Source organism: Lagopus muta, chromosome Z (genome assembly GCF_023343835.1).
Source record: "Lagopus muta isolate bLagMut1 chromosome Z, bLagMut1 primary, whole genome shotgun sequence".
NCBI classification, from domain to species: domain Eukaryota; kingdom Metazoa; phylum Chordata; class Aves; order Galliformes; family Phasianidae; genus Lagopus; species Lagopus muta.
This window is the reverse complement of record NC_064472.1, coordinates 63,038,260-63,056,773: the sequence shown is the minus strand read 5'-3', so window position 1 is coordinate 63,056,773 and position 18,514 is coordinate 63,038,260. Positions and strand designations below refer to the sequence as shown.

The 18,514-nt window shown below is 38.0% G+C and overlaps 1 protein-coding gene across 6 annotated transcripts in view; it reads right to left on the bottom strand.

Moving 5' to 3' along the window:
- The window catches only part of SSBP2 (single stranded DNA binding protein 2), a 157,781-nt gene that overhangs the window by 49,836 nt on the left and 89,431 nt on the right, over positions 1–18,514 (bottom strand). For 4 of the 6 annotated variants that reach the window (XM_048930472.1, XM_048930470.1, XM_048930473.1 and 1 more), the window contains exon 5: positions 3,547–3,636. The exons of the other annotated variants lie outside the window; for them this stretch is intronic. In XM_048930472.1, the coding sequence (XP_048786429.1) occupies positions 3,547–3,636 (90 nt within the window). The remainder of the gene's footprint in view (positions 1–3,546; positions 3,637–18,514) is intronic. 6 annotated transcript variants of the gene reach the window in all.

Sequence of the window (18,514 nt, the reverse complement as noted above, 5' to 3'; positions counted from 1 at the left end):
TGTAATGCTTTCAGCACTGTAGTGCTCAACTCTGTCACCTGAATTGAAAATACAAAAAATGCAAACACAGAAGCACAATGCAGATTCAGCTTCTTTCTTCAGAACTCCACTCTACAGTTCAGGCATAAAATTACAGACTGCTGAGTAATGTCAGCAGCAGTGGCCTATACACACATGAAAACCTTACTTTTAGAGAGCAGAGTTTTTAGTGGCTTTTCTGTTTGAAAATGACTCTGCTCCCATATTGACCTACTTCCACATGCCATGCCATTGTACTAGATTACTGTCTTCTTTAAAGAGATACAGAAGTAATGTTAGTGGCCAGCAGTGAAGTAGGAGCTTGGATAAAGTTTCCTGGCTCCTATCATCCCAAATGCCACCTTGCCCAACCTCTCATGGGAAGAACTGAATCAAGAGTATCATTCTGCTTATACCCCAGCCAGCATTTCATGCTGCACATGGAAATAGAGCTCCACTACTGATGAGAAATGAATTGACTTGAAGACATCCAGCAAACCTGAGCTAGCCAAGCATAGCTGGAAGGCAGTAGCTGTGGACAGCTTTAGATCAGGAAAAATAAAATGTTTTCCACTAAAGTAATGAAAGGCAACTTTTATCTGAATGGTCTTCCAGATAGCTTAGACTGCAGAAAGTTGAGTTGTTACAATATTTTTGCAGTGCAAACTCTTAGTGAACTAAATACAGACAGAAGTACCATTCTTCTGCTGTTTCTATAATCTTCTGATATTCAAAAAAACTCAAACTCTTCACTTTCACAATCCAGGAGTGAGTTGCAGGTCTGGGCGCAAATTCCTTGACAGAAGATGAGCAGTTCATAGAAAAAGGACTGCAGTTTGCCAGTATTCAAAGATAGATGAACATGTTTTCTGTGATTTCATTTATTCATACGATGTGTAAGGACAAGTGAAACTGCAGAAGCATATATAGAGATTGATTTTCTGTTTAAAGATGTACTAGGGAGAAGACAACTATGAAACAATACAAAGTTTTGACCAGGAGTTTCTTTCACTGGCTTTTTCACCTGCTTTTTACAGCAACAGATGGTGATGTTCCTCCATTTCTTTAAGTTCATATTCACTGCTGTCTGCCAATATATTCTCCTGTCCTCATATAAATTGACATTGGTAACATTCAGCTCTCAGAGGAACTACAACCAGATACTAGCTGCTTCTTGACTACACTCCCTCCAAGCCCACAACACTTGTGGTCTGTCTTACATATTTGCTTTATACACACCTTAGTGCTTCAGCACACCTTTATGTAACTGACCTCATTTTGGCCTGGCTCTGTTTGTTGGGATTGCTCCCACATTAATGCTATTTCTTTATATACAGTCATAAGCAGATGACTACATGAAAATGAGAAGTTTCTGGGAAAATGCTTGATTTGTTAACTGGGCCATTCAGTAAAGGCAAGTAGATCACTAACAACTACGACATTAAAGAATTAGTCTTTAGTATGGCATATTACAGAGACACATGATGACAAAGATTTAGCAGTTCCAGAAAGAGGTGTACAATGCTATCAGGAAGACCCCAAACTGGACTGTGCAGATCAGCCCTTGGAACATCCCTTGCAGGAGTCAGCAGATGTCTGCTGAGTTACTATAGCTCTGATTAATGTCGCAAACTGTGTTACATTGCAAATGGATTTTCCTCTGTTTACTTTTAATCCCAGGCCTTGCAAAAAGGCTGCAAGCATCTCAAATAATCACAGAATCATGAAAGCATATAGGTTGGAAAAGACTTTCAAGATCATTAAATCTAAACACTGACCTGACTTAAGGAGTCCTATCACTAAAACATGTCCCTCAGAGCCATTTTGGACTGAACATACAATACTGACATGAGAAAAAGTTTACCAGTACTTAATTTTCTATCTTTCTTATATCTTTAAAGATCTACAATGGATAGATGTATTTTCATGCTCATCTAATGCAAAGCAAAATCCCATGCCCTTCTCCTGCAAAAGTTTTTAAACTGTTATTCTGTCCTCTATTTTTCATATATTTGTCACATCTGTGCCTTTTTGTCTACTAAATTTATTTTCTGAAAGAGTAAAAGAAAAAAAACACTAGGCTTCAATTCTTTCGGCGTTATGTCTGGAGTGGGTGATTGAAGTAAGAAAAAGTGAAATATTTATATAAATATACAAACTAGAAAAAAAAAAAATCTGTTTAGAAGACTGTACCTGACCAGTTGTTTAGTACAGAAAAACCTGAAACAAAACAATCACTTCTGCCAGCTCCTGAGGATTTTGTCACTGGCAACAGTAAAATATTTTGTACTTTACTTACACATGCCCTTTCATGCATGTATGGAAAATCATACCTTTTTTTTTTTTTTTTAAATTGATCAAGGGAGCAACATTTTCATGCCATGTTCAGGGTCTCTTTAGATAAATATCAACACCACATAAAACATTTTTTCTTTCTTTGACTATGGGAAATGGAGCACCATATAAATAATGTTGCAACTCACATACAGGCCAAACAACAAAGTATACTTTGGGCTGATATCCCCCCCAGTTTTCTGTACAATCACCATGTAGCCAAAATAATAGGAAGCTGCTAAGTAAAACATCTCTTCTTTTTCTTCGCCCAGATGAAATGACTACACGTCTCTGGGGAGAAGGCATGAGACACTTGTCTCCACCTGGATTTCAACACCAGCTCTCAATTGAACATAAGATTACTATCTCGATTTTCTCCCCACACCACAATGACGGAAATCTGGATTGTTCCCTCCCATCATAAGATGAAGTTTGTGAGGTGGAAACCTCTGTTATTAATGAACTTTTTAAGCGTCAGCATTTGCTGCTACAGATCCAAGGCCACAGTTTGCCAGTTAGGAGAGAAACAACTAAACTTTGCTGAGGAGATGCAAGCTGTCCAACCTCAGACCACAGCTGTCAGGTTGGCCATGCACCAGAAGCTGCCATTTTGCCCATCATCACATTCTGTATCATTACTGCCCAATGCATTAAGTGGGTGTTTCAACACATTTATGACAAAATTTACTAGAGGTGACATTCAGTATAAATCCGTGGCTTGTTTTTCAGGCTTTAATGTTGAGATTTTCAATGCAGAGGGATGTTCAGAGAGATATTCCTAATTGTCTGGGTCTAATTCCCATTGAAAGTTGAACATCTTCAAATCTGGTCTATAGGTTTATCATAGAGCTAAAAGTGGGTGAAAAAATTCTAATGCAATTGTAATACTTTATCATAATAAACTGTCATAAAATCATATCCAAGCAATTTCATTCTTCACTCACACATGGGTACCATTTCTTATCCTCGAAATTCTGAAATTAGATGTTTTGTACTATTTTAGTAATAGAATACTTGTCAGTCAAAGAGAGCCCTTCCTTTTTACCTATTTACTTTTGTTAAAGAAAAACTCTCAAGTATTGCACCATATAGTGAGACACAGTTTACAAGCAGGACTTTTCTAAAGACTTTTAAATCATTATTATGAAGGATTTTCTATCCTAAAATTCCTGTAATTATAATTTTTCTGAATACCTGAAAAAAACCCGGTGGTACAGGACCTACTGGCATGCCATCTCCCGGGGGAATGTTTCCTAGCACTGGACTGGGAGCTGCTGCAGCACTCTGAAAAGAACAAAGGGAAAATAAACCTTTGTCATTGCATGGTAGGCAGTAAACCAAAAAAGAAAAAGAAGAAAAAAAAAAAACCTGCTGTGACCAAATACAGAAAGTAATTCTCTAAGTATGTTGTTGTCATTGTTCTGAAGGCAAATTAGAATTGCTTAGTGTTTAGTCTTCTTTTATACAATGAATTGCTAATAAGACACGTTTAAGTTGAGAGGAAGGATGCTAGAGATTGCACAGATACACATGTATGTATCAAATAGATAATCTCAATTAATTAAAAAATGTAAATGCAACTTGCATACTTTGTCATTGTTCTATGTGCACAAACATCTTCACACATGCACAGACATACATGCAGCATAAAGAAACTATTTTATGCATCTTACACGCAATTTCCAAGCACGTCAGAGACAATTTTAGCAGACTTTAATACCCCTTCAGAAATATACGAAGCTTCAAAACAGGAATGTGTTACAAACAGTACAAGAAGGAATGCTCATGACAGTTCTGATAGTACTGCTCATGATTTTACGAACCCCCAGAATAAACACCATGACAAATTAAAAGAATTCAGGTTATATTTTTGGAAGGGAAAATAAAAAACACATTTTTAAGAAGTGAATCAGAGGATGGAATTAGTTACCTTTGCAAATCCTTCAGCTGGAATAAGCATGTAAAGAATACTGCTCCTGGCAATTTACAAGCAGGAGATCGCCACAAAGAGGGAAGTCAAATTGTTGTTGTTGTCATGTATTGGAACCTCAATTACTTTTAATTTCTAGCACTCTTCCTAGAATACATTTCTGCTGGGCATAAGGCTGAATCACCTATAAATGCTTACAATCTTTTGTGGAAGTACTCATGCACACACAATGCAATGGCAGCCACTCGCAGTTTACTAATGATCTGCCAATATCTGCCCTACAAAATATGAATGACTTCTGTTTATTAACTTATCACTCCATTGCATGCTCACATTTGATATCCACAAGATGCAGATCTGGAAACTGCATTTCCAAATGTTTGGCACTCTGTCTAGGAAATTAAAGCATAATGGTGGAAAGATCTAAAAACTGGCACAAAGATGAGCTGACCTTTTTAAACCAAGTGGAAAGGAAATATTCAATTAATTGCCGGAGACTTTTCAATGGTCTAAACTGTGCTTTGGAATCATTTTTCTAACAGTAACATACTCAGCATTCAGGCAGTATGTCCTTTTCAAACAAACATCTATAATGTATCTTTGAAAGGTACTGGCATCAGAGCTGACTGACACCTAGTCTTATTCACCATATAAGACTGTGATGAAGGCTCGTATTTTTGTGAATATCTGGACAGCAGGATCAGCGCTGAGATTGCAATTGACAAAGTCAGCCAGGTGAACTGCAGGTAGCAAATACATTTGAATCACAATACTTTTTTGCTGGAGGCTTCGCAGACCAATCAGACCCACTGATAAAACTGCAGCAAATACAGTTATCCGCGAGCATAGCCTGAAGTTCATAGAACTAGAGCACAATGCTGCCTGAATTCACAGAGATAACTCCTGAAGCAAAATAATGCTACCCTTCTCTGCTTTTGCAAAGCTTCTGTGGATGTCCACTACTTGCTTTTAGATTATCTACATTTCCAAAGGAAAGCAGAAGAGGCAGGTATTTGTAGTTGTTTATTTTTTATGTACAAAATGACTTGTTTAACCTACACATCAGATAATCATGTTGATTAAAATCCTGATTAGGTACAGAAACAATTTGAGTGAAGTATAGTGGATCTTCCTTATTTCTAGATGAATAATAACATTAGCATTACTGAAGAAAATCAATGACGTTAAAAGCCTGAGCATTTCAAGCCTTCCAAAACAGCCTGCACTGCATTCTCTGTATGCCATTAAAGGGGCACAAATAATGATGAGCCTTATTTCAATATCATCCCTTGCATACCAATTCCTGTCTGTCGCTGTGCAATCCTAGCAGTCTATCTTTATTGGCAATGTGTGAAGCACTGTAACAGGTCTATTGGAACTGATGCTATAGAATAATGCATTTTAACAAATTATAATTACTGGACAAACACATCTCAACAGTATGAAGTCAGATATACAAATCCTTTAAGTTGCTCTCTGAAAAAGAGCTGAGCAGCACCTCCACTGACACATGAACAGTTTTCAGAAGCCTTCCAATCCAAGCTTCACCCTCCTGCTCACATTATGGTTTAGAATAGTGCTTACTAACAAAGAAATCACAAAGTAAACATAAAAGACGAAGTTACAAAGAAGTGTGTTATATTAATTTATTCATATATATCACAAAATGTTTCCACAAGGAGGCAACTTCAAATCTGTTAGAAGTTTAGTGAGGAAGATCTACAGCCGCCCTCATTATCCAAGCAATCCTCCCCACCAGCCTCTGATCTGCACAGTTAGTTGCAGAGCCCCTGTAACATGGCTCTCAGCCTCCCAGTAACGGGGTGAAGTATCTGGAAGAGCACAACCTACCTACAGCATCTACACACTTCTGCTGTACAGCTTGACGCACTACAAGTATAGCAGTGAAAGCAGCACATGTTGCACACATTACAGTGAACCCTAGCAGCATAGGAAAATCTTTCATACTGGTAAAATTTTGTAGCAAAAATGTCTGTGAGGTGACTCAGAAAGAAAAATTTCTAACCTGCCTCTGTGAGTCCTACCATGTGAATAGACCAAGAAGAAAAATTCAGTAGCTGAACTGGCTTCAAATTCTATTATTGCAGTTGCATGTTCTATGCAGCGATTTTCCAAAGCCAAAATGAGGAAAAACAACAACAAAAATACATTATGTTTATACTATCTCTCAAGAACTCTTAAGTCTAGGTAGCACTTGCTGAAAACACGGCATAGGAACTTTGCATTGCAGAGACTAACAATTCAGTGATGACTTGAAAGCTTTTAATTATTCCAAAATTTCAAATCTGATTTTGGATGAGAATCAGAAAAAAGCTTCTGGTGTACTTTCTAATATTGCAAGTTAATGACAAACATACTGTAGCTTTCTTTCTTCTTTCTGGATCCAGTTTCAGAGTTAGGTCACGAGAATTTTGACAAGATCTTCAGAAATAACAGCACTTATAACAGTTTTTCTGGAATTCACATTTTGCATTCATATATTATGATATTTTCATAGGAAACCCACTGCATACAAATACAGAGAGCTGTTCTAGTACGTAAGAAGAATCATTTTACATTTCATGTAAACCTTAATGTGAGAATGATGTACTTCACTGCTCAAGTTTTCAAATATAGATGAAATGGACACTTATCTTGGTGTTTAGGACCATTCTGACATTGCAATAAGTAAAATGATTGTCATTTTATTTTAAAATTAATTAATTTTCTAATGTAAATGAATTTAGGTAAATGATACTAACATGCTTTTTTTGAATATAGTATATATGCAACCAAAATATAGCGGCCAGATAAAAATGTTCTGTCACAGAGAAAACAAAACAATAAATTCCTCTAACATAACACCATTTCAGGCTAATGTTACGCTTACATGACACCAACAAGAAGGTATTTTACACAAGCGAACAGCAACAAAAACTGTTTCCAAAAAGTGCTGCAGTCTCAAAATGTGAGCTGTCACACATTGACACTGCTTTGTGACACACAGCCCGGGCAGCTCCTTCCTTCTACATGGCCTACATGCTCAGCACCCAACACCTCGGCCGCATCTTCTTCAGCTTTGCGCAAGTATCTCCACAGAGGCAGGCACGTGCAAGGATTGATGTGAACGATAACACACGGAAGTGACAGCTGCTGCTGGTATGAAGTTTTAAGCACAGTGATCGCAGCCTGCCTGGGGAGGGAAAGCTGAAAATGCCTGATTTTTGGTAGAAATCTCCTTGAAGTTGACGTTTAAAGCCCACACTGCTACTAAGTTTAAATAAGACTCTGCTAGGCAGTCAAAAGCTCTGAGATGAACAGAGGCAAGTTCATATCCAAGTCAAATGCCTTCCCAAATCAGTACTGCTTTTTCACCACATGCAATGAGAACTGTAAATAAACATGATGGGGACATCAGGTTTATCAGTGACCAGTCCTTGATGCACCAAAAGAGCAGTGGGAGCAGCAAAATAATCCACAACCCAACTTTCTCTTTGTCACTTTCTCATACCCTCTTTTTCCCAATATTTTTTGCAAGTTAAGCACAGTGTTCTGGCTGCTGTCTCACAAGAAGTGTGAATACGAATAACATACCCAAAATCTAACTACTTATTACCTACTTACTAGTTATTATCTTAAAGAATACCCTCTAATTCACAGAATTTCATACATTTTCCAGCTTTATGAAAACAAACAATTAAGTGAATAGAAACAGACAACAAAAAGTGCATATTACATTTTACCGAGTATTTTGGATGCAAATATGCTGTCTTCATAAGAACCCTTGTAAGATGTTTTGTTTTACACAGAGGAAAAGGATAAGAAATATTCAGTACTACTTATTCAAGATCATAAATTGAGGGAATGGTGGAAACAGAGGATTTTTTTTCTTGACAGATAAACAATTAGTAGATGCAAGTCATTTGAAAGATCTGCATTGCAAGTCCTAACTGCTGATGTTTTGCTGACACACCTTTGTCTGAAATGTTTAATTTCAGGTAATAGTACTAGACTAAGAAGTGCCGTTGTAAAGGATCATAACGCTACTCCTCACAACTTCTCTTTTTTTACTTTTTTCCCCCCGAATTGCAGCTCCCTACAGATAAATTTAGACTCTGAAACTATTTCTGTTTGCTCCATCTTACACAGTATTACCAGTGAATGGATAATGTACTATAGCAATAGTTCTACTAATAGCCTATTTTTTTTCTTCTGTTGTCTGAAGGAAAAAAAAAAACAAAACACATTTGATCTTTGGGGGGAAAAATATTGGATTTCCCTCAGTTTACTTTGTCAGACCTTCAATAAGGTGGGAGTCCACGGAGAATACCACTTTCCTAAAAAATAGTTCTTCTCTTTCCACAGGGTAACCTGCCACCCAAATAACCTCTGTATGAGCATGGCATCCCTGTATCTTAAGCAGGATTACAGTTTGTTTTACTATATCTCAGTGTCAAATCCCGGATTTTCACTCCACTAAGCCGAGATAGGGAAATTCTATTATAGAACTGAAAACTACATACTAGTTTGGAAGTATGCTAAGGATAACAGAAAGAATTTATGTATATATTTGCCATCAATGATAAAAGCATTTCAAACTCTTGTTCAAAGACAACACAACAATCCTGTCCCTTAGCAACATCTTCCAGGATTATCACAGTTTATAGGCAAAGATTCTCTGAAGTATGGTTATAAAGAAAATCTATTTTGAAATAAGAGTTTACTTTTGCTAGAAGTTAATAAAATCATTATTACACGTACAGGTTGAGACATTACAGGTCTCAACAGAATGTTCACTATTTAAAAAATAATATGCATTATTAAACTATGTTTAAATAGTGAAATAGAAGGATTGCCAAGTTTTCGTAAACTCTAAAAATTAACAGAACTCAAATTGAAAGAATATACTTGGCTTTTCTCACTTATTTATAAAGACGCAAATAAATTGGGAGTAATATGTTAAATGGTTTTCAGACAATTTTCTGCTGAAGTAAGGGTGTTTCAGCTTGTGTGCTGTGCCAAAATACGTCACTCAAGCAGGAGATAATGTAAAACAGATTGGAGGAACTGGCTTAACTTTGGTGATGGTGAAGCAGGGTATGCACTCCACTAAATGTATCTGAAGGTATTCAAAGTTGCTGAAATATAAAACTGCATTAATAGTCTTTTTTCCCAAGTGTTTTCTCAAATGACTTTTGGGGTCATAATAATTTGACTGCAGAAAAGAGAAACATTGCTGCATGTTTTTAAAATTCATGATTCAACATGGCTTGCTCCTGAAGCCATTATTCCAAATAATATTAAGTGGTAACCAGTCACATGGCATCCTCTTCAGTCACATCAACAGGCACCTAGAAGCTAACTTTTAGAAATATCCCACCTAGTCTTCCAGTGAGTATGATCAGTACCCCAACTATCCCCATGCTCAACCCATAACATGCTGCACAAAGTTGGCTGAATGCTGCTGATTTTCTTCTTCCTGCTCCAAACATTTCTCCCCTTTACTCTCTGTTGATGCTCTACAAAAAACTCACAGCACATTGCAGTAGTTAGGCTGGTATGGCAGGCCTGTCTCACATCCTACCTTCCTCTAGCAATTAAGCTTTTTGGTACAGTGTCTTTGAATCACTTAATTAATCCAATTCTTAATCCCATTTTACTTTCCAAAGATTTTAAGACTGCTGTACTATCGTGTTCCCATTCTCATGACAATGTCCTCCACACTACTACTTTCCCATTTTATCAAGAACATCATCATTAATAACAATTAAAAGTTTCTCAGCAACTCTCTTTTCTGCAAATTATGAAACACAAACAAACGTGCCGAGAGTTAATATGCATTACCATATGTTGAAAGTCTGAATTTGAAATAATAAATGCAAAGTAGGCAGGTTTGAGGTTATCTTTAGGTCATTTGTGAGTGATTCAGCAATCCCAGCCGTTCGGAACAACATGGTCAGAAAACTAACAAACCCTGCAAATCCCTGCCTACCCAAGGGGAGTTTAGCCGCTGTAGCTGGCTGAGAAGGAAAGCATACGGAGTGAAAACAAATCGCTATTTCAGGACAAGCAGAATTTACATCACCATGAAAATGCTGTTTTGCTGCAGAAATGATGTATTTAGGTGTTCTCGTCTGGGCCTTACTGTCACAAAACTACACTTTAATAATCAATACTGAAATACTAGCGATGGACTAACTCTACCTTTTTCAAGGCCATAAGCTTGTAGGTTTCAAGACTGTAAATGTGGTCTAATTGTAAATTACCTTAGTGAAACAAGAAAAAGCCTCACTTCACAGGTATTTTGACAGCAAATTTTCCTTCACTGAAATTGACTGAAGAAGGTTTTTAAACATCACCTCCAGTCTTGGTAAAGTTACTGATATGCAGTACAATACATATTTTTCTAACCTGAATTTTGTGACTTAAAAATCAGTGGCATTTTTCGTATATATGGGTGCTAAAAAACAAGTGCTTAATTACATGACAAGCATGGTACTTTTAAAACAGTGGGAGACTTGAATTTAAAACAAAACCAAACTGCAATATTATTACTCTTTGAAAGAGATTTATCTCTTTGTCTTAAGTGAAGCACCTTACTAAACTTCTTGAAGTTAACTTCACAAGCAGAAACATCAACATGAGGTAAATATTTTCAAGAAAAAAAAAAAAAAGTGAAAATTAATGATATATGCTCAAAGATCTCAATTCATATGTAACAGAAAATAAAGCTGTAACAAATACTTTCCTGCTGCGCAAGACTAACAAACCTAGTGAGGCTCCCTCTACAGCCAGCACAGATTGTCAGTTGCTCTGAGCCACCCTCTGGAGGTGTGCATCTTTTTTCATCAGCTACCAATGATGTGCAGTGAGGCTGGCCTTACAAGACCGAGATAAAACTTTCTGAAAATCCTCTGTTTTCAAGCATTTTTCTATAACTGAAGCATGGTATGCAATGAATGGTGCACAATATTTATAATAAAAGCAAGTCCACTAGGTAAGATCTTTAAGAGAACTATTTGTAATATGGATTTTGAAGAATAGCTAGAATTCTAAATTTCTGAGTCTGAGAAAAGTCTTGTGAAATTGAACAAACACCATGATTAATACTAAGCTCATTAAAAGCTAGCCCCTAGAATATCCAGTTTCTCTCATGTTATCTCAAAATCCACCCTTGGATAAGTGTGAATTTTTAAGCACTAAGTTTTATCACCTCTGAGTGTTAAAACAGAAGTAAGCACAGTGACTATGAAGATTTAACATTTTCATGTTGGTAATTGTTTGCTATTAAGAAATTTGTGTGGCCAGTCTAACAGTCACTGAGAGTCCGACACGGTACCCCGTGATGTACCACAATTCAAGAAGTTTCATTTTCAGGTTCAAAGAACAGCACAGAGATGGAGCTCAGTTCTCTGCAGACCTGGCTCTGCAAAGCTGTGGCATCAGTATTTGAAATACCCAGACTGCATCTCACCATCTGGCATGATGCATGGGTCTCAGACATATATTAAAAAAAAATAAAAATCCACACACAAGAAAAACCATAAAAAATCCTTGATGAAATTTAAACCCAGTAATTAGTATTTGCAACTGAAATTTCTGAGGAAAAATAAGATAATCAATCCATTTTTGTCTACTGTCCTCCAGAAAGCCTCATCTTGTATATGCAAAATGTAAGAATGGCACAGCATCACAAGCAAGTGGTGTTCTCAGTATGTCCATCCCTGCAGCTGGTTTGCATCCCAGTGGCTCTTCTAACACCCAAATAAAAAACACCAGGCAAAATTTCAGTGTCCCTCACGTTAAACACAAACGGGTTGCTAGAGATAAACAGATTAAAACTTCTGGGAAAGAAGTAAGGTGCTAACGTGAGAAAATGAATTGTTATTGCAGGGCACAGCCATGGGGTTCCTCAAGATAAGCAGGAACAAAGAGCTGCATGGGTGGGAGCCCTGCTTTCAGCGTGAGCGACCCACTGTGGGGCACCCGGAACCTGAGTGGTCCCTTTGGGTTACATCTCCTTGGGGAACCAATTATTTTACACCCTATGGAGACCAATGATCCATTGCTAGAATAATGAGAACTGTAGACTTTCAAAGTAACTAGCCACTAACACTCTGAAATGTATTTTTTTTAATCTTAATTTTCATGTGGATTCTTACATTACCCTAAAGATTAGTCATTATGCAGATTCTTAGAATTATGGAATCATTCAATTTGGAAGGATACACAAGATAATCAAGTCCAATCATCACCTAACTCCATAAGTCCATCACTAAGCTCTGTGTCTCTGAGCCACATTCACATGTCCCCTACAGTACTTCAAACAATGGCAGCCCCTCTCTTCCCCTGGCACAGAAGTGGTGATTGGTTTATTTCTACTTGGTTTACGCTTGCTTGGTTTATTTATGCTTTAAACAACAACAAAAAACAATGAAACAAAAGCACTGCAGTAACCCTTTCTTCATACTGTCTCACAGACTCAAAACAAAACAACAAACAAAACTCAGTCTGCCACTCTCACAACAAAAAGAAAAACAAACAAAAAACTCAAAACTGAAACCTGTTCCTTATCCTAAACCACCTAAACTACAACAGTCAGAGGTATTTTCCTTCCTGTTCTGTCTACAGAATATCATCCTATGATACCATTTCTCCTCATTCTGATAGAGCAAACCTAACAATTTACCAGCTGGGTTGGTTAATTATAGAGAGCTAGCTGGTTCCAAAGAGCTGTGCTACAGGGGCATAACACAAGCTGCAAATTGCTAAAGCAAACCAGCACTCTCGCTGTGCCCCCTACTATCAGGTAAATAGCCTGTATTATGCTGGGGAAACTAGCAATGGTGATACAGGCTTTTGATGGGAAATTATACAGCTCTCACTATCTGCTGATAAGATTCACGTCAGTAAAGTATTGGAGAGCTGACATTCTTCCCCTTTGAATTTTAAACTGGGGAAGCCTGAAAAAACAAGACTCGCAGAAGACAGCAGCTGAGTGGCCAGATATCATGTTCACATCCAAGTGGTGTTTTGTTAACAGAATGAGGGAAATGCAACATTTACTGGGATTTCCCAAGTGACAACCAAGACTCGGGAACTTTACAGCTCATCTATCCTATCACTTCTCCTTTGCTTCCACTCCTAAGTTTTTAAACCTCTGGAAACTACTCCAGGCTTCCCACTGCCCAAGAAGCTTGGCTCCTGGCTCACACACCAGCAGGTAACTACTGGCAGAGGGTCTCCCTTGGTACTGCTTAGCTCCCAGTGAAGGGACAGTCATGTACCAAAGCTGACAAAATCCAGCAGTCAGCTAATGGGGGATGATCACATTTTACAGAAGAACTTCATTTTACTGCTTAATACTCTCTTTTTTTTACATAGCAAGAGTGGGTGAGAGGAAAAGGACAAAGATTTCTGGGACTGTTAAAGCAGTTCTTTCACAAATTAATTTGACAAAGGTAAAGCTGGTAACCTGCACGCCTGGAGACCATTATCCCCTGTAGGTTATGAGCTACTGTATTTTAAAATTCCCTGTGAATAGCTCTCCATGGTGACACACAGCACCAATGTATGTTAATTCCGTGACATTAGCTAAGGAACTCAAACTGCAAACTGCTGCATTTGCAGTGGGACTCCACTTTTCAGTCTGTTACCCCATTCTCTGTGATTACTAATCTCATATTTTGTTAATCAAAATTACATGCAGTAAAGGCTTTCTTCCTTATTTCCTAACCACTCAATAAACCACTTATTTTAAAATGGTCAGTAAAAGTGCTCCCTTCACTCTCAAAACTGCCCATACTCCAGAGAACAGGAGGAAAAAGCAGCACAGAGTTTGTAAGCACACATACTACCTTTTTCTTATTTCCATCAAGCTGCAGTTTTCATTCTTTCTCTTGATGGGCTCATCTTGGTGTTGGTTCTGTGCTGACCTGAGTTAGTGGCATACAGCATGTTAGTGCTCTATTAACTTAATGTAGCAAAATTGAAGTATTTCAAGTCAGCGAATGTCTAGCCACAGATAGAACAAAACAACTCCAAATCTCCTGAGTGAAAAGAAGGTCAAAACACAGTAGTAACTGTGTAAAGACAAGAACGGGGTTTAAATACATACAAGATGAATCCTGGACAAAATGGTTCCCTTCTCAGGCTGAGATAGCACTGTCAGAAGTAACCCAGTTCACATTTTCAGGTCAAACTCATGCCTTAGCACAGTCTGAGTAAGACACATGCCAGCAGGAAGACAGGCATGCATTGGAAGCCTTGAAGCAGAGCTCTGGAGTCCAGTTCCCCAGGCACAGCTGGCCACCTGCAGGCCGCAGGATGCCACTGGCCCGGCATGGGGCAGAGGAGCCGCGCTGTCTGCCTGCAGCCATGGCGCCGCACCTGGGGACGGCCAGGAGGGAGGTTCATGTGGGGTGACTGGGTGCCTTTACAGGTCAGCCAGGAGGAAGGAAAGATGGCATGACCTTCTATGTCTAATGGACTGGAAGGGGACAGCAGACTGTCTGCTTGGTACAGCTCTGATTCACCCTCATCCTAATAAAAACGGGGTAAATTGCAACACAGAACATCAAGTTCAAAATCCCTCTTAAGCACTGTGCTCAAAAGACGCTTTCAAATGCTTGTTTGCCTCAAAAATTTCCTGTAAGCAACATCTTGCTCCAGACAAGAACATGTTTTCTGCAGGCAACCCTTCCCCCCTACTTCTACATTGTTAGTTTTGGCTGAGGCCATGTTACAACAGGAAATAAAAATTATAGTGCTCAGGAAGGAAGCTAATGAGTTTCCCCTCCCCCAAATGCCATTAGACACTTCCTGAATAAAGGAGAAGCGCATTAATATACAGAACGACAATACACAGTAAGTAACCAGGAGCAGAGCCTGCTGCACGATTAAAACTACACATGGTTTCTGGATGGAGAAGGAGCACTGGATCAGCCGCTCTAATGCAGCACTATTACAGCACCCGATAATGCACTCCTGACCACCTCACGCGTTCTGCTCACAAATGGCTCAGAAGCAGTGATGCTCACATCACTTCCTCTGGGAGAATATTCCAGGCCATGAAACAATGACTTGTAAGGAGCATTTTCCACAAGCTCACTTGCAACTTACTCTGTTCACTTATCTTATTATCTTGAATTTAGATTTGCCTAACAAAGCCCTGTATCTGGGTTTTTATTTGGTTTATTCTGTATGCTTTGGAAGTTATTTAAAATGAGAGATTTCTCAATCAAGGAAATACCAGAAGTCTGACAAGTAAAATACCTTTAGTGCCAAATTTATGGAGGTTCAGGGACTGTCCCTGTCCTGTCATGAACACTCAGCATTATTCAGCTTTAAAAAATGCAGCAACCCTTTTAGTGCGCAAAATGAAAATATTTGTTTACGTTGAAGGGATTACATTAAGGCTTAACTCAAAATCATCAAGTGTTCCATGCAGTTTAACTGTGCAACATACTTCCAGCAGTGGTTACTTCAAATCACTCTTATTGTATTTTATTTTTTTTATCAAGTTACTGTAAGCAATTCAACTTGCATTTCTGCAAAACTATAAGCAAATATGTTTTAAGGTAAAAGCTATAAGGGGAATGCTTTCTACGTGTTTAGAAACCTCACGAGATCAGTCCTAAAACCTTCTCCACAAAGGAACAGATTTTCATTAAAAGTTGGATCAAAGGCACATAAAATATGTGAGTTTTTAGCTGGATTACACAGGTGAATTTTTGGACTGCTCTGGAACCATCACTCGGTAAGATGATGTGTGTGTTCCCAGAAGAAGGGCACCCTGCTGTATGGCACTTTGTACCATGCAGAATGACATCTTCGATAGTGTTAGTTGTAGTGCTGAACCTTGTCCTTTTCCTTTTTTGTCCCCCCAAATTTTTAAGACAGCACCTGCAAAACCAACTTTTTTTTTTCTGCTTTTGATTGATCTATTCTTAATCCTTTTCCCTTGCACGTCAATAAATAGCTTGTTTTCCTGCTTTCTTCCTCTCTTTCCTTTTGTCCACTATTTCCTTTCTCATCCTCAGATTTAGATCACTTTCTGAGATTTCATAAGGTATTACGAAAAAATGAATCTAAAAATTTTATTCACCCTTACTGGGAATAAGAATGGTGAAGAAAAGTGTCCTTAGTGGCACACTGTCTGGGTCATACACCCAGCAGCACTCAGTTCTTATACGTAAACAAGAGAACAGTAATAAAGAGACAGCAACTACCTGCTACGGCTTCTCCTAGTACTTGTATTTTATGACTTCTTCTGTACCTAAACACTGATTTGGAACTACTTTACATTTCATTTAGTTCATTTTAATTTCAAACAGCATCTACATAATCTAGAAAACAAAATAATTGTCTAGCTTACATAATTTTAATTTTCCATGTTCTTTACATAGTGTTACAATATATTGTACTTATATTATAAAATTGGGCCATTTCATAATCACACTAAGACATTCTGGAGTGTGTCTCACTCTGGGCTCTCTTAACATTTCACCAGTATCTAAGACACTTGGCTTTTAGTCCTCCAAGGAAATTAAGATACGGCAATATGCCAACAGTGCCTGCTGAGTCTAAAGATTTAATTACTGGATCTTATTTTTTAAAAAGAAATCGCACAAGTCCTCACACCATGTTTAAAACAACAAAAATATGTCATTTAATCTGTATTGCCTAAATTCTTTTGCTACACATTCCAGACAAACATTGTAGTTGTGATGCTAATGTGAAACACTCAAAAGGCAAAATAAATAAAATCTTTACTCCCAATTTGTTTACCCTCCCAAACAGTACAGCTGTTATTTCGAAACAGAATTATAAGCCTTTGACTACAGCAATTCTGAACATATTTAAGCAGTGTTTTGAACGAAGCAACTTGACAATACTGGGGAGAATCTCTCCATTGAGCACAGAGAGAAGATGGCCTGAGGCCAACATAGCCGGTCAGTTTGGACTTTGTTTAAGATGATCCTAAACTAGAGCCGTTCAGACTAGATCACCTTCAGACACTGCAGTGTGAATAGAAAAGATCACTAAATGACTCCTAGAAAAACAAATAAAGCACGTTTGTCTAGAGCTTCTAGTGATTCTTACTTTTAAAAAATTAAATGTAAGTGAACTGTTACAATTCAGCACCTGTGAATTCCACAAAAAACAGCCTACGTCCTCAAGTAATTAATGTTAAATTTACTTTAGAGAATATTTTTTTTCCAAAACTCCTTATTTTCTGTTTGCAGTACTCAAAAATTATATACACTAACTTTGTACATGACTATATTTAGTCAAGAATGTATTTTCATACTCTTCAGAAAGCTTACCATTATTCATTAGCCACAAATCTAACAGTTTAGAAGTTTTTATATAGCAGTCTCTACATCGGTGATTTATGATATGACAGCATATTCTCTTTACATCAGTGTGAACTGTAAATACACAGAATATTTTTCCATAATTTGTATCAGTTAAGTTGGAAGAAAACAAAATCTAAACATCACACAAATCTCCAAATTCTTACTCTACCAGCTTGCTACCATTTTTTATAGTTCATAGAATAGCCAGGAGACATTCCATTAAAACACAAAGTTAAGAAAACATTTAATTTTTTTTATATTAATGTGTTGCGAACACAGCAAAAAGGACTAAACATCATCCCAATTTAGGAGAAGTTATTAATTAACACAAGCATTTTTAAACTTCAGTCTTCTCCAGAGGACGCCTCTCCATTTCTGCAGGCAGGTTGAGCGCTCTCAGCCTCGTAACCCCAGCTTATGCCAAAGGAGCAGTATCTCCTCTGACAAAGGCTGACTCTGAGCAAGAGCATGTTCAGGAAAATGGAGCAATTCAAAATTGTAAGGATTTTCTTTCAATTTAAGTGGCTGCTGGCAAAGAAGAGCTAACCAAGAAAGCTGCAGAGAAAGCAACAGAAGTGTAGTGGAGGCAGAAGTCCAGGAAGCCCATCACTGGATGCCATTTAGCTGGACTTGAGCAAGGACTCTGACATGGCCCCCACCATATCCTCATCTCCAAACTGGAGGGATGTGAGTATGATGGATGGACCACTTGATGGATAAGAAATTGGTTGAAAGGCCGCAGACAGAAGGTGGTCATCAATGGCTCCATGCCCATGTGGAGGTTGGTATCGAGTGGCATGCCCCAGGGGTCTGTCTTGGGACCAGTGCTCTTTAACACATTTGTCAATGACAGCGATGATGGAATCGAGTG